The following is a 16285-nucleotide window of genomic DNA, read 5'->3' on the forward strand; positions in this document are numbered from 1 at the left end:
TGTGTGTGCTGTCATGGTTTGTTTCTGTGTGTTTCATTCCGTGTAAGTTCAAAATAAAAAATAGGCCTAAGACGAAGGGGGAAGTAGGAGATTTATCAGACTTAATAATCCATAATTTAGATTTTCACAGTTGTAAGTTACTAGCAGTTACTCAGGAGTGTATGTTTGCCATAATGCTTTACTGTCAGACAGTTATCGCTGATACCATCTTTTTGAAAATAATACTCCATTCTTTTAACTTCTTTGTAACTTGAGTCTGCAAGACTCCTCAGCTTAGCTCATGTAGCTTAAGGTTGGTAGGTCTGGTAGGCTCAGAGAAAAGGACTTATATGGCTGTTTGTAAGGTTCAGTTAAACGGCTAGGCTTTGTTCATTCATTAGTTGAAGCCACATAATGTAGTTGGGTGCAAACACTGGAAATAGCGTGACTTCTGTACTCAAGGGGAGATTGTTTTTGTTTTCTAGGGAAGCATGTTGTGAAGCAAATTCAAGCAGTATATTGGAGGGGGATGTTTCCTGCTAGAGGCTGGGTTCAAAACATTACTGTTTCACTTCTGCATCTAAATTAGATTTCCTTATCTTTTGATGAGGGGTCTGTTGTCTGCAGAATGTCCCTTGAGCACCAGTGTTGTGGATGACTCTCAATACCAGCCTTGAAGGCAGCATGCATACTGAAGGTCTGGGGGTTGGTTAGAAAGTTTATGGACCAGATTTTCTTCTATCTTAATGAAGAGATGAGTTAATTTGTTAGGGCTCTGGAGAAACTGAGATGAAGGGACATGTTTGCCAGTGTGCAATCTCTGTCTAGTTTTTATGTTGAGGAGGACATGATATTTTTAATGCTGTGATACAGTGGAGGAGATTGGGCAGTTTTTTTTTGTATTTTTGGGGTGTTCTTGTGTTGTTCTTTTTTATGGTGGTGTGGTTGTTTTTTTTTTTTTTTTAAGAAGAATGCTTCTTAAATTATGAAGAATGTTAATTAGAGGAACTTACAGATCTGCTGTAATGAAGTGAATGTCCTGTGTTAACAGGGGCTTCATGAAGCCTTGGAGGCTAGGCTTTAGTGCATAGTAACATGGAGAAAATCAAACACTAAAACCTTAGCTACTTGTATATAGCTCATAAGTCGAAATACGCTTAATACTTTCCATTGCATAATAATATGTTTTTTCAAAATATTAACACAAAGGACGTTGTTGACTAACTAGAGCTGACAACAACCTGACTTAAAGGGTGTCTGATTCCTCAGACATGGTAACTTAAACACAGAAGAAAGTACCAGAGGTTGAAAGAAATTGTTTCTATTGGGCTAAAAAATAATTATATAGAGATATATCTGCAGGAATCCCAGTGGTTTACAAGAGGTATGACAGGTTTGTTATTCATTAATAATTGAATAAAGCAATCATGCACAACATCTTTTATTATGTGATGGAACAAAACAATGCCAGTCACCACTGCATGCAGCTCTTCATAACAAAAGGTTGTCAGTGCCCAAACTTTCATTTGTAATGAAATAATTTTTATCGTAATGCTCTGTTTTAGGAAACTTAGTGATTTGTTTCATATAAATCTCTTGGTAAGCAAAAGCAATTAGCTTCATTACATTCATATGTAGCTTCTCTTTCGTTATACACTCAGGCAGATTTGTTCTGTCCTTAACTTTCAGATGCTAAGGTTTTTCCAAGGTAAAGCAGTGTCTTTATGTATTCCTTTCTCTGTTTTTGTTTTTTTTTAAAAAATTTTATTTCATATAGTCATAGAAAATTTCATTTTTCCTTCCCACTGTGGAAGAATGAGAGCAGGCATTGCAATTAGCTGCTTAGCATTGATCAAGACGGTTGATTAATTTTTAATCATTTAGTGACAAGCTGAATCTATATGACTTTGTTTCTTTGACCACACAAGGAAAAAGAAAAAAAAGAGCAATGTGGGGGAGCAATCTTGTCTCTTTTGACAGGATTTTAAAGAATCAAATGCTGTGTGGACTCTTAGTATCATAAAGATCGCATCATATTTAGTTTTCCTTTTAGACCCACCACCTTTTAAATTTATTTTCACACCTTTTGTATGAACCCTAGATGTACAGCAGAAGCCAGATCTCTCTTGGTGCTTCATATGGTTCCTTACCTTTGGCCAAGGGAGTGTTTGGTGCCTCTAATGTACAGGCATTGACTTGACCCTGCAATTAAGCAGCCCTGCTGTTGCTCTCAACTGTAATCACTTGTACCCCTTTTGCTTTCTAGAGCTCTTTTGTGCAGTGGTGTTTTTAAGACCCATGTACGAGTGAGATATTTGTGATTAGACACAATGCAGGTTCCTTTCTGAAGCTCTTGATTCATGTCAGTAAAGACTTGGAAGGTGCCTTTTCTATCTGCCTGCCAGCTGTAGTGCAGCATGGTAGTAGAGCTGTCAGCTGAAGAGCTGGCTGTTTTGAGGCCAGCCCTATTACAAACTTATCTGGTCCAAATTAACCTAGAACAGGAGCAGGTGGCGAGGGCTATTCCCCTGCATTCAGCAGGACCACGTGTAGAACAGGGCCTAATGGTTGTGTGCTGCTGGTGACTTTTTTAATTTAACAGTTAAAGAGATGTGTTTAATGTATTGGTGAGATTTATGATGTACAAACGTCAGAAGAGAAAGGTTCATTTCTTTCATGATCTAAGCTTCTGACTGTATTTATCTGTATTGCTGGGCATTGCAGTAATATTGAGCATCTCTGACCTTTCAGATAAAGGTAATCCTTATTATTTAAGAAGGTAAAATAGCCTTTCATCTGTTTCTACAATGTTCTCTCTTGAGAGGATATTACTTCTTAAGTATTTTAACAGAATGGTAAGAATTACTAATTAAATTCCAAGAAATAATTTGTTCAGCTTATCTGATGTAGAAGCAGCCTTCATTTATGTCTTACTATACTAGAGAAAAGAGAAGTAGAAAATATTCAGTATTTTCTGTATACCAGAGCAAGTTTGCATATCAAGATGACTCATGTTAGATGTTGTGCTTTTTTTATTTTTTTTTTTTAACAAATTGTCCTTTCCCCCAGAAAAAAATACTGGTATGTCCGTCCCTTTCCAGTACACCCTAAGTTATGCAGGAATTTATGCGGTACAATGAATAGTTTTCCATTTAGATGTTATGCTCTTGGAAAAATGAAGCAGTGGCAAATCTTTAGAAGATTAATACTTTGGGTTGGGTATTTTTTTATTTTTATTTTTTAATTTATTTGAGGCCCAAGAAGACTTTTCAGAGTCTTCAGAGTCTTCCTTTCTTGAAATAGGAGTTCAGCATATTTGCTGAATATTTGTGATCCTCTATGAACCTAACGGATTGCGTGAGGTTTGAGAAGGCCAAGTGCAAGGTGTTGCACTTGGGACAGTCTGAGGTATGTATACAGACCGGGAGAGGAAGTCATTGAGGGCAGCCCTATGGAGAAGGTCGTAGGACCTTCTCCTAGTGGGTGAGGAGTTGGACGTGAGCCAGCAGTGTGCAGCCTGGAATGCCAACTGTATCCAGGGCTGCATCAGCAAGAGGGTGGCAGCGGGGAGCGGGAGGGGATTGTCCCTCTCTACTGCGCCCTCCTGAGGCGTCCTGCTGGAGTACTGCGTCCTGCTTTCCTGCCGGAACGATGTGGAGTGGGGCTAGAGGAGGGCCATGAATATAATCTCCTCCAAAGACCCACTGCACTCTGCAACTTCCTGAAGGGAGGTTGTGGTGAAGAGGGATTTGGCCTCTTCTCCCAGGCAATGAGCAGGACGTGGGGAAATGGCCACAAGTTGTACCAGAGGAGGTTTAGGTTGGACATCAGGAAGAACTACGTCTCTCAGAGAGTGGTCAGGCACTGGAATGGCTGCCCAGGGAGGTGGTGGAGTCACCGTCCCTGGCAGTGTTCAAGAGGCGTCTGGATGACGTGCTGCATGATGTGATTTAGTGCTAGAGGTGGGAATGGTGATGAGGAGACGGTTGGACTGGATGATCTTGTAGGTCATTTCAAACCTTGTGATTCTATGATTCTATGAAAGGCAGGTTGAGAGAGTTAGGCTTGTTTAACTGGAAGAGAGAAGGTTCTGGGAAGACCTCATTGCAGCTTTCCAGTGCTTACAGGGAGCTTATACACAGGAGGGAAATCAACTTTTTACATGGTAGAGATAGGACAATGGAGAATTTTTTTTTTAACTGGAAGAGGGGAAATTTAGAGCTTGGGGAACTTCTATACTTGAGGGAATGTTGAGTCACTGGTACACAGTGCCCACAGAGGCTGAGGATGCCCCATCTCTGGAGGTGCTCAAGGCCAGGTTGGATGGGGCCCTGGGCAACCCAAGCCGGTGTCTGATTTAGTGGTTGATAACCCTGCCTGTGGTAGGGGGCTTGGGGCTAGATTATTTTTGAGATTCCTTCCAACTCAAGTCATTCTGTGATTCATACTAGGATATTTTACTAAGAATTATTTGTATTGGCATATTTTACTTACAAAAAGTCTGAGATTTGCTTGGCTTGGAAAGGGGCCTGAATTCAGTCCTAAAGATCAGCTTAAGAATAAACAGTGAGTTGTAGGCTGTTGTTTATCGGGAAGCGATGCCCAAATAAACCAGTTACAGAAAAACAGCAGCGAAAGGACCAGATAAATAGTTTGTTCTGCCTTGAGGGGGGATGAGCTGCAGAGCATTCCTGACAGATTTGTCCAGCCTTTATTCTGAGATCTCAGTTACAAAGATTTCTTTTGCCATCTACCTCACTGTTTAATGTGTACTTTTAGATTATTGTAGATCAAGCCAGATTTTTTTTTTGCTACAGTTTTGTTATACATGTTTCTGTCAAGAAGCAGAAAAATTATTTCCTTTTTTTGTGACCAGTTCTTTTTGAAGATCTTTTTGAAGTGTTTTTGAGCAGTTATGTCCTTTGGATAGGTCACGTTTTTCTAACCCTTATGCTTTCTATAGTGATTTCCTTTGGGCTCTGCAAACAGTTTGTTAGTACATAGTTCTAGTACGTAGTAGAACTGCATTCTTTAAGTCAGTATACTGTAAATGCCTTTATTCCTGGAAAGAACAGGTTTGTACCTTGATTTTATAAGTTGAGTGCTGAACGTATTTTTCATTTAGTTGGAGGTTCTGTGGGAAATCATAATAAAATCTTAAAATGTCTGTATCTTTCATTCATCTTATATTGTTGTTGGGTGTATTTTCTCTAGCCAGAAAATGATCTGCCATGCACAAAGTGATATATGTCTGTACCAAAGGCCTGAAAATGCTGATTTCTTACGCTGCACCAAGAATGCGCCAATCTTTGTGGAAAACTGCACATGAGCTTTTTATATATGTAAGCTACGTAAAAATCTCAGTGTTCCCCATTGGATTAAATGCAATATCTTATTAGTGATCTTAATTTCTGAAAACCTGAGATTCTTCATCTGGAAAGCTTGAAGAAAGTATTGGCAAGATTTCTGTGAGAAGTCTGTCACAAAATTAACCTTGGATTGTAAAAAGAAAAAAGAAAATCAGAATGGAAGATAAACTTCATTCTTACGTGAAGTAACTGAGAAGGGAAAGCAATGAATGTGGAGTTCTAAATATGGAAAGAGACACTGATTTAAATGATTCTTGTTTGATAATGTAACCGTATCAATCAACTTCGCTTGAATGTTTGTATTTGTTTTTGCTTGCATGTGTATGTTCGAGTTTAATTAAAAACATTTTGACTTGAAATCTCTATAGCGCCTTGCATCTAAATTTGTTAGGACTGACAAACATCAGGATTTCTTAATGCTTATATGACAAGTTCTTGAGGTATCTCTGCCCAGCTCTGCAGTGCTGCCAGCTCTGAGAAAAAGCACACAGGAACTGGCCCCACACACAGCAGCGTTAATTTAATAAGCTGCAGAATGACGTGGTGGTTTGTTCACATCCCGTCATTTGAAGGAGGTCCGGCTAATGCCCACAGTAGAAGCAGACTGGAGAAGCTGCAGAAGCTGTGATAGCTTAACATTCAGCTACTATGTTTGTTCGGAGTATGTCAGAATGGTTACGACCACTGAAGCACTGCTAATTTAAATCCTGCTGAAAAAGGACTCTGCCAGCCACAGGCTACAAGGTAGCACTCTAGAAATATTTCACAAACGGATGTGGATTTTTTATTTCCACCTCCAAGTAAAACAAGGGAAAACAAACAAACAAACAAAAGTAAATCAGGGAGCCCCATGGTATTTCAGTTATGAAAAAGACAGAATTTTTGTGAAATATTTCTCAGCAATCAACTGTCCTCCCAGGTATCCAGTGAGGATTGTCCCGGTAGAATGCATCATAACTTCAGAGTAGTTCTTTATAGAACTGAGGTGGGCTGTCCTGTGTTGTTGAGGATGAGGTGCAGGGGAAACGAGGGTATTTGTGGACACCCTTAGCAATCTTAGGGTTAGACTAGGTGCAGGCAGTACTTTTTATAGGTTTTTAATAAAATCCTTGAAAGGGAGAAGATAATTCTAACTACGCTGAATTTAGTATTGCTGTGGATAACTTGGGACCAAGATGCAATAAAATATTTCCTACTGTAAACTGGAGAACAAGTTTCTCCTTTTCCTCAGGAGACTTCCAAATTGTATGTTGAAGAAGAGGCGCAGCCTCCTGAACACCCTGGAAGCAAGGCATTTGATATTGCTTGTCACTTTTTTTAAGTCTCAAATGGCTTTTCTGCCATTGTAAGTGATACAATGTGGAGTTTGTATTGGTATGATGTTGGTGTTATGGAGTATCTAGTTTCCCCAGCTACCTGATGGGAAAGGACTAAAAGCAGCTAACACTGTTGAAGTGCATAATAAAGAGAGCAGGCTGTTTTTTGGATTAAAGTCGTAGAATGATAGAATGGTCTGGGTTGAAAAGGACCACAATGATCATCTAGTTTTAACCCCCTGCATTGTGCAGGGTCACCAACTACCAGACCAGGCTGCTCAGAGCCACATCCAGCCTGGCCTTAAATGACTCCGGGGATGGGGCATCCACAACCTCCTTGGGCAACCTGTTCCAGTAATATTGCTAGTGGGTTGGAGGACTGGGAATCTGCTTTACAGGGGAATAAATAAATGAATAAATAAATCTGTGGATTTGTCATCCTTGTCTTGATTAGTTGCTCTTTTTTGACATCAACACATTTTTTCTTTGTGTAATCTGGTCTAGGAAGCCTGCTTTGGCAAGGGGGTTGGACTAGATGATCTCTAGTGGTCCCTTCTAGCCCCTGCAATTCTGTGGTTCTGTGAGGTGGAAGAATCCCAGTAGTGGCTGGAGATGGAGATAATGCAGTTTGTCCCTACTGAGACTGTGCAAGAAGCATAGGCAGTGTGTGGGAAGGATTCAAGTTGTCTTTAGTTTTAAGCTTCAAGGAGCGCAAGCTGGAGCAACTAAAAATGAGGGAAGCTCCCATTGCAGTGTGACACCTCATGTCCAGCTGGGAAGGGCTCTTTCAAGAGCCCTGGGTGGCTTTTGGGTCATTGAGATTTTAAAACAGGAGTGTTTTCTGTTGGTGATGTGTCTGCGTGTCCAGCGTTCCTATAAAGTATCCTGGATGTGGTGCCATCAGCTGAATTGGGAGATGTGAAATTTTAGGTTTTGTTATCTACATTGTAGTGCTGTATTCGTGGCCAGAAACATAAAGATGAAGGTGATGCTTAAACAGTTTCCCACTCCACAACCTGGATTTTGCTGTGGTTTCGACACATATTTCTCATAACAAACTGGTGGGTCGTTGTGCTAGAAGGACGTGTAGTCATGATGGAGCACCCGATCAGCTATGTTTAGGTGCTGGTGACACCAGTGTAGCACAGCTGGGGTTCTCTCATGCCTTTTGAGCAGTTCTCCATGCCTTCTCTCAGTGCGTGATGTGATTCTTAAAGGTAAGAAGCCTGCTAGTACATGGGATTAAGTGGAATTGGCTGCTTTTTCTTGAAGCGTTTTCTTCTGCTGTTCTGACTTATCCATACACCATTAGGCTTGGAAGGTTGTCATCAAATCACAGTTCATTGAAGCAGCTCAACTGCCTTTTTATTTTGTATTGTAGGAAGGGAACCACTTTTGGTTTTTATTTATTTATTACTTAGTCTGAGTTCTTTGGTTTGAAGTAAGTTTGCTCCATGCCAAAGTTTTTGGTTGGGAAAAATAAGTATATTTCTGGTAAGCACCACAAGTGTCATATTTCTGCTGTGTGTTGGTAAGCTCTACCAGGTCTGAGGTGTGATATGGCTGATTTCTTCCTGCACTCCAAGTCAAACCCAGACCTTTAGTGTATCTTAGACTAAGCATTAATTGAGTAGTGTATTGCAGCCTGATCAGAAAGCAGGAGCTTTTCTGTTTGCTTTTTTCATCTTTTTTTTTTTTTTAAGTGCTGTATTCTTGAATTACAAAAAAAAAAATAAAAAATAGAAGACTTTGAGAGGTCTTGGAAAGCCTTTAAAAAGAAGGTCACCAGATGTTTCTCATTGGTGTTTGACAGATTGAAAACAAATCTTCAGCTGTTTGGAAACAGCACTTGTTCGTGTCACTGGTTTGTGGGATGTTTGGCAAGTGATTGGGCTTCCTATTCCCCGGTCCCTGCCTGTTTCATACCTGCTTGGAGCTCCAGTGGAAAAGCAGATAATTATTAGGGTTTTACCTTCAACTTATGTTTCTGATTACTGCGATGAAAAGATATTCACGTATGTTGGAAGACTGTCTTCCTTGCTATATACATAATTTAGCTTTACTGTTTTATGTGAGGATCACAGCTGTGATGTCTGACTATCCAATTGTGGTATCAGAGAAAAAGAAAAAGGAGTTTACAAAAGAAAGGAAAATGTGTACAGCTGGTGAAAGAAAGTAAATTGCTGCTGTCCTTGGAGTGAAGATGAGTTCAGTAACATGGTAGATATTTTTTCCTCTTAACTTCTGTGATACTGCAGAAGTACTCATTTCTGGAAATATTGACTCAAACTGGTAGGAGATGAGGAGTTTCTCCTTTCTTAAAGGAAATCAATCGCAAGATGTTTTTTGGATTGAGTTTTTCCTGCAAGATTCAAGCCTTCATCATGTTGGAGAGAGTTTGATGTATCGTAAACATAAGAAAAAAATTTGGTTCTCTGGTTATTTTTACACAAATCAGCGGTTTATTTCCTCTAAGTGCTTTATCCAGCATGCACATCCCTCTACTATTGGGTGATTTTGAATTAGCTTTATAAAGATTACATGGATAGACACAGCATTGTTGTCGTTAATAGAAACCTGTGCAGTGAGGTCTGTGAGCTGCAAGATCTCTAACAGTGCCAGTGACAGTGAAGTATGGCCTTATCGAAAGGAGAATTCATAAGAGGCTGCCCTGGGACACTGCACCACTATCCTTCTGTGTATCCTGACAATGTTATCTGTCCTCTCAGTACGGAGTATCAAATGTCTGTCACGAGTACAGAAATTAATTTAATGTCACCTGAAGACATGCAATTAATCTTTTAGAGGTTTTCATAATACCTTTACAGAAAGAGTTGCCAGTTTGGCGGATTTGGATTTTGGGGTTTAGCACAAGATAAGGAAAATTAATTTTTCATCAGGGTTAATACAAGCTAGCAGGGCCACAAAGGCAGAGAAAAATGGTTTGGGAATTTGTCAAGTGTTGTCACTCTAGAATAATGCTGCTTAACGTCTGATAGGTGTAATCAAGAGTTGAGATTTCTATAGAGGGGGATTAATCAATTTGCGCACTACAGAATGCGGGTTGGTGATACCATTCCTTCATGGGGTTTAAGAATGAAAATAAGATTTGATCTGTCAAATCGCAGGAAGCCCTGACAGTATCAATAGGCATTTTTATCAGTACATTTTAAAGCATTTGTTATAAATAAATTTGTCCTGCTAATGTTGGTGGCAAATAAACTTCATAACAAAACTATCGTCATCGTGATTATGATAGAGTGCAAAGCTTCAGCTCACTAAATTCAGGCAGTATCATACAATTCTGGTCTTAGAATTTGTGATCTCATTTTTGACAGAAAGCTCTTTATGTTTCTGAATGCACAACGCTGACAAGTGAGAGGATGTCAATATTGGCAAACAGCCTTGATTAGTATCAGGGCATGGCTTCTAAAACTCATGGCCTTAGTGAATCACATAATTTCTCTTTTTTGTTAGTCTCCAGTTCCAGATTAAGGAGGTGCAGATTCCTTCACAGTCAAGTTTGAAAAATACTTATTATGTAGATCAGATTTTTTTGTCTTGATCTTTTGAGTTTTGCTTAATTATACACAGTAGGGAATAAGAAAAACATTTTTCCTTCATCGGCTTGCAGACAGAAAATGAAATTCACTTATCTGTAGAGGACTTAAGAGGAAGTTTGCGTTATAAAATTGAAGATAGTCATCAGTCTCAGGTCCTACCATAGGACTGGGGTGAACTGGGAAGTGTTCTACCTGGCTTCAGCACTTTCAGGTTGTAGGAAGCAGGCTATGATGATGGCTAGATGCATCTCTGAAAGATCTAGAGTTGTCCAGTATATCCCAAAAAAGCTCTTGGGGGAAAAAAAAAAAGATAATGTACTTCGACAAGACCTAAAGCATCTCATTCTATTCCTACATGTTTGAATGTGGGGGGAAAGGTGATGTAAGCTAATGAAAAAATAGCATTAAGAAATTAAGTCCTGAAGAAAAAGTTGATTTCAGATGTGTTGGAACTGAGATATTTTTATGCAGAGGAGATGTTAGCAATTCGGCTTCTGTGATTCCGATGTCATTTTGGGTAGCTTCTGCAGTACCATCTTGCTTCACTTACCTGTAGCTTTACTGTATGTTTTATCTGCTTATTTCTGCCTCCCTAGTGAAAGTCTGGAGTCAGCACAGGAGCAGTCCTGTTTGCAGTTATGCCAATCTACCGGTGTTAATATTCTCATACGAACGTGTGGCTCTAAGTAATGTTCAGAGGATTTGTGGCTTTAACACCAGGTGATAAAGCTCTTTATGGGTGTTTTGCTTAAGACTTACTTGTTCATTTGCATTCCCGAAGAAGCCAGCAGTTATCTCCCTTCTAAGTTTAAAGGATGATAATGGTGGCAATTAAAATGGTGGCAAATTAAAAGTGCCATCTTTTAATTTAATACTGTGTAGATTTTACTCATTTTGGTTTTGACACTGCGTGACATCTTTAGCAGCAGTTCCTTTTTTTAGCTGGTTAAGATTTGTTACCTGAGACTTTGTTGTTTCACTTGTTGAACACACACTGACCTAGGAGCCATGTTTTTGGTTTTTGTTTGCCTTGTTTTGTTTTTAATTTAAGACAGACGCCAAATTTTGTCTTCAGTTACAGCCAGGAGAGCTGTGCATGAAACAGCGTATTGCTGTCAGGGAGCTCAAGCCAGCTCAAGGAGCAGTGTTTTTAGAGCAAGGTTATAAAGCCAGGTTTTGATTCTGCTGTCCATTTTTTCCTTTCTTGTTTGCAGGAGCCAGCAGGCTTTGCTCCTTCCCCGTTTCTTACCCTGTGGATTTCCTTTATTGTTTTTTACAGGTTTTCATGCTTCTGAGATGTATTAACTTACAAAAAGTCCAGAAATGCTTCCACCTTCCAGATTGGCATCTGAGAGAATTTTGCAGGCACGTTGTGTTAACACTTGAAACCCACAGACTGGGTTTCAGCCCAGGGTTGGGTCTTGACCTATGAGAAACCCCAGCAGGAAGCATGTCCCACCATATTCCTCATGAATACGAACCCATATTGTGTGTTTATGCGTTTGTTTTGTGTGATTGTGTGTTTCCTGCTGTATTTTGAACAGTTTTATTTGGTGATAATTGAGCTTTCCAGTTAAATATTGGGTGGTTGTTGGCCGTCCTAGCCTTTATGGGAAATGATTGCTTGCTTTTGAAGTCTCCATAATGAGCATGTATGATGTGTTTTGTACCTGAGGGCTTCACTTGTACGCTGTTCATATGTGCAGGAATCATTTTTGGGTTTGGAGAGACACAGTCGCAAGTATTTATGGTTGTTTTGCACAGCAGGCGTTTAGCATAGATTAGCTTTGAACTTCCAATTCTTAGGATTAAATTCCTGCTAGAATTTTTGGTTCTTTTTAGTTTTGTAATCTTCCAGCTGCTGTAAGGTTGGATAAAGGAAATTATCTGACCAGAGCATAAGGCTTATGCTGCTATTTAAATCCTCTTCATTTTAGTGTTATTTCAATACTGGTTTCGTGTACAGGTTTTTGTTTGTGTGCTTATGTTTTCAGGAGAGAAGGGCTGTTGCTTGTTTTTGTTTCTTTTTTGAGCTGTAGTCGAAGACAGACTTTGAAGGAAAAGCTTTATTATTTCCTTCTAGTGACTGATCTCAAAGGTTTATGTACAGAATTTTATGTGAAGCCACGTTTAACGTGGAGCCATTCATTTCAGCAGAGGGAAAGTGAATGTGATGAGAAGTAGAGAAAAGATGCCACTTTCTATTGTTTTCTCACTGTGGATACTGTGGAAGAAGGCCCTTAAGTAGGAAGAGCTTCAGGACTCCCTGTGCCAGATGGTGTTCTTGAAGTGTAGATGGTATGAGGCAGTGATGAAACCAATTTGGTGGGGGTTTGACTTGTGTGGGATTTAAGTTTTCGAGAAGTTGTTGCCTGCATATGCTTGATGATACAGAGTACGTATGTGGTTTAGGGATTTGAGTTGCATGCCAGTGAACTTGAGAACATGAGGATATCCCAGATAACACCTTACTGGGCTACTTCTCTTCAATGGCTGTGGGGAGATGTAGTCACAAGCAGCCTCAGTAGGTGTTCCTGTGGTGTAATGCTGGTAGAGGTGTTGTGATTTATATTTCCACTCAAGATAAGATTTATATTTCCACATGGACCATAAACGTGCTCCCTCTGCAGCCTTGTATTTTGTCTCCTTATCTGCAGAAAACGGTGTCGGATCATTTGACGCCCTCTGGTTAGCGACACAGAGTACAGATGCAGAAAGACTTTTGACTCATCAGTATTTAAGGGAAGGGAAAGAAATTATGTAAACAAAGATGCTTCAATAATTGTTTTTTATTCTTCAGACATGCCTTCCATTAGAGAGCTTTTGAAGGTTAACCTGGGGTTTTTCATGGGCTTAGGCATAGGCCGTGCTTATTTGGCTTGACTCTTGGTGTTACAGTGGTGTGTGATTGCGGGTTAATGAATTTCCACTGCCTGGCTCCCTTGGTGGCTCGGGTGCATCCCAGGGCTGTAAGTGCTGTGGGCCTTCCAGCTGTTATAGCAGCTTGGATCAATGGCGAGTGTGCTCCCAGTTCAATCTTACAATGCAGTGAGCTGCTTTAAAAAGAAATAAATACAGGATTTGCTAATACTAGCAGATTGGAGTTCTGAAGTGGAGTCCAGCTTAAATATAAGTTCTGCTGTTGAAGCCATGCAGAAAGCATGCAGTAATTCAAAGGACTTTACAGAAGCAGAAGTACCTTATCTGTTGTCAGGCTCAAACAAGGTACTGCTTCTGCTGTCTGTTGTTCCATGGGATGTTTTTCAGTGTCTGCCCTGATTTGCTGGCTTGACACAAGCTCAACAATTTCTGGACAATACTCTCAGACATATGGTCTGATTTTGGGTGGTGCTGTGTGGAGCAAAGCTCGGTGATCCTTGTGGGTCCCTTCCAAGTAAGGATAGTCCATGATTCTACAGATTGCCCTTCTGTTTGTAGAGAAAGCTGAACTGCTCAGGCAGAGGCAATGCAAGCAAATCACTTATCTTCCAGTGCACTCACCTTTTATTTGTGCTGTATGTACACTGCAATTAGAGGTGTAGTGGGGAGAGTTAGGGGTCATTGGATCAGAGGGGGAGTGAGGCGTTGTTAGTGCTTGTGAGTGTAAATATTTGTACTAAGAGTGTTTTAAACCAAACAAAAAAGTCCTGGGGGGAAGAGCTGTTCTAAATGCTCCAAACATGGGCAGTGTTGGGGGACAGAGATAACTTACAAGGTTGCTGTTATAGGAACAGACAGCTTAAACATACACTACAAAATAAATATAATACTGGTTTCTGAAGAGAGGTTGGACTTGTAAAGATGAGCAGAGTGTTTGAGCGGCTTTTCCAGCTCTCACGGTTTCCTGTAATGCGTACATCTCTGTGAAAGAAACAAAACAAAAATAATATTAATAACCCGAACGTAGTTCACACGTATCCCCAGGAGGAAGAATGATTTGGAAAGAGAAAAGAAAATACCTTACCTATCTGGGTTTGAACATAGTGGCCAGTAATGAAGTCCAAACGAAGTAGAACATAGTGGCCAGTAATGAAGTCCAAACGAAGTAAAGCATAATTTCCAGGCTGAGCCCTTACACCCTTCTGCAACTGCCCCTGGTTAATAGGCAAATCGATGAGAGCTCGCTGCGCGAAGTGCGCTGATGTCACAGGAGGCTTCTCAGGGCGAGCGTTTGCACTGCGTAGACATTGAGCCGCGTGTTGTGTTGTTGATTTCAGCAGGGGGGAGAGGACGCTGGCTTTTTTCATCCAGAGGGCCAGCCCCAGCGGCCTCAGCAACCTCTGGAGCCGAAACAGCAGCCAGTGCGGAAGGTCACATTGACAAAGGGAATGCAACAGCAGCAGCACCAACAGCAGCAGGCACTGATCCGTTCAGCAGCTCCTCAAGGGGTCAAAAACATCCAGGGAATCCATCAACCTAAAAAGGTGATTTTTAGATGCATATTGCTGCTAGAAGTTGTACTGTTGAGCTGTGTTGCTATACTCATAACTAGCATTCTGTTTGTCAATTACTAGCACAGGGCTGCATGACCCAGGAGATGCATAATTGCATATAAAGCATTTAATCTACAGAGGCCCGTTTGTATCCAGCACAGACTGGTGATGCCTGCAAGTTGTTTTGTCTGATGGCTTTCTGGCCAGCACAGTAGTCCCCATGGGAAAGGCATGTGTCTCATGATAGCTACTATAGGAACGGTATCCAACGTGCTTTCTGACTTAAAAAACAAGAGTTATTCTGAAGTGCTTAAGCTCTTATTCACTAGGGTACGCAACAATGGTTTCAGGATGCTCTTTGGTTGATTCTCAAAGGTGGTGTTGCTCAAAATAGTTGGTGAGCTCATAATGAGGTTTTCACACTCATCACTCACTGGGAGGAGGCAGGCAGATCATTCATGCTGCACTGGTGTGTACTTTCTGTTCGTTTTCAAGCTGAGATGCTCCCTGAAAATAACAGTGATTTGGGCTTTTATTTGTTGGTGTTGAACTGTAAACCATAACCTTCCTGCTTCGTGTAAGGATCAGATTTCCTTGCTGATGCGGAGAGGAAGAGTTGTTGACCTTTGATAGGCTTTCCAAGCATGAATCCTGCTCCAAAAGAGAAAGTGTTGAGTGTTAACTCAGTGTTACGTGTTAATTGTTGAATGTTTGTTACTGTTTCTTTGTTAATTTTTCTTCCTCTAACCATTCAACCTTGAATTTACAAGAATGGTCGCATGTTTCCTGCTCTGGCAAATACTGTAGTTCCAGATCCTATGGGATTTGGGGGAAAAAGGAGCTGTAAAAAAAAAAGTTGTTCACTATACACAGGTACTCCATCCTGTGGATAACAGACTAATGGTTGGTATAATAGAGACTGGAAGCTCTTGGGGCAGTTTGCTGGTCTCGTGTGTACATGAAATTTATCTTTGGACTGAGATGAGAAAAGGAAGAAGAGGTATTGCTGTTTTTGTTGACTAGACACAAAATGTGGGAGCAATCCTTAAATCTTACTGATGTACAGCATATGTATTTTGGTGTGGGACTCTTACTGTCTGGCTAATTATGCTAAAGCTGAGGCTTTTAGCCTTAGTATCTCTAACTCTCCGTCCCTCTAAATTAGGTTTGTATAAGGCATGGATGGATGTGTTAATATGTGACCTTTCAAATAAGCTAACAGCAACAAGCTGTTTTAAGTCGACGTGTACATGAATCAAGTTTTTAAGTAAATTGCTAACTTTCACATCATCTGTCAAACGTAGTTAACAGAAACACTGGGTAAGTAAATCAAAATGCCGTTACTTTTGTTGTTGGCAGGTCATTATGCATGGGAGAGGCAGAGGAGTAGCAGGCCAGATGGGCCGAGGACGCTTGATGCCAAATAAACAGAACCTGCGAGTGGTGGAGTGCAAACCTCAGCCCTGTATTGTGTCAGTTGAAGGGCTTTCTTCATCAACTACTGATGTCCAACTGAAAAACCTGCTGATGTCAGTGGGACCCATTCAGGTAGGTCAACCTTGGTTTATAATTTTTGTGCCAAAAGTCTTTCATTCTGGAAAGCTCAATTAATTCCCTGACACTAA

At 40.5% G+C, this 16285-nt stretch overlaps 1 protein-coding gene across 6 annotated transcripts in view; it reads left to right on the forward strand.

Moving 5' to 3' along the window:
- Nucleotides 1-16285, forward strand: part of RBM33 (RNA binding motif protein 33) — a 93142-nt gene that overhangs the window by 64879 nt on the left and 11978 nt on the right. For 4 of the 6 annotated variants that reach the window (XM_052692591.1, XM_052692588.1, XM_052692592.1 and 1 more), the window contains exons 16-17: nt 14445-14651; nt 16020-16208. In XM_052692591.1, coding sequence (XP_052548551.1) covers nt 14445-14651; nt 16020-16208 — 396 coding nt within the window. Of the gene's footprint in view, nt 1-5193; nt 5708-14444; nt 14652-16019; nt 16209-16285 lie in introns of those variants that run through there. The other 2 variants (XM_052692593.1, XM_052692594.1) reach the window with 2 other exon arrangements.

Source organism: Tympanuchus pallidicinctus, unplaced genomic scaffold (genome assembly GCF_026119805.1).
Source record: "Tympanuchus pallidicinctus isolate F22 unplaced genomic scaffold, pur_lepc_1.0 scaffold3, whole genome shotgun sequence".
Taxonomy (NCBI): domain Eukaryota; kingdom Metazoa; phylum Chordata; class Aves; order Galliformes; family Phasianidae; genus Tympanuchus; species Tympanuchus pallidicinctus.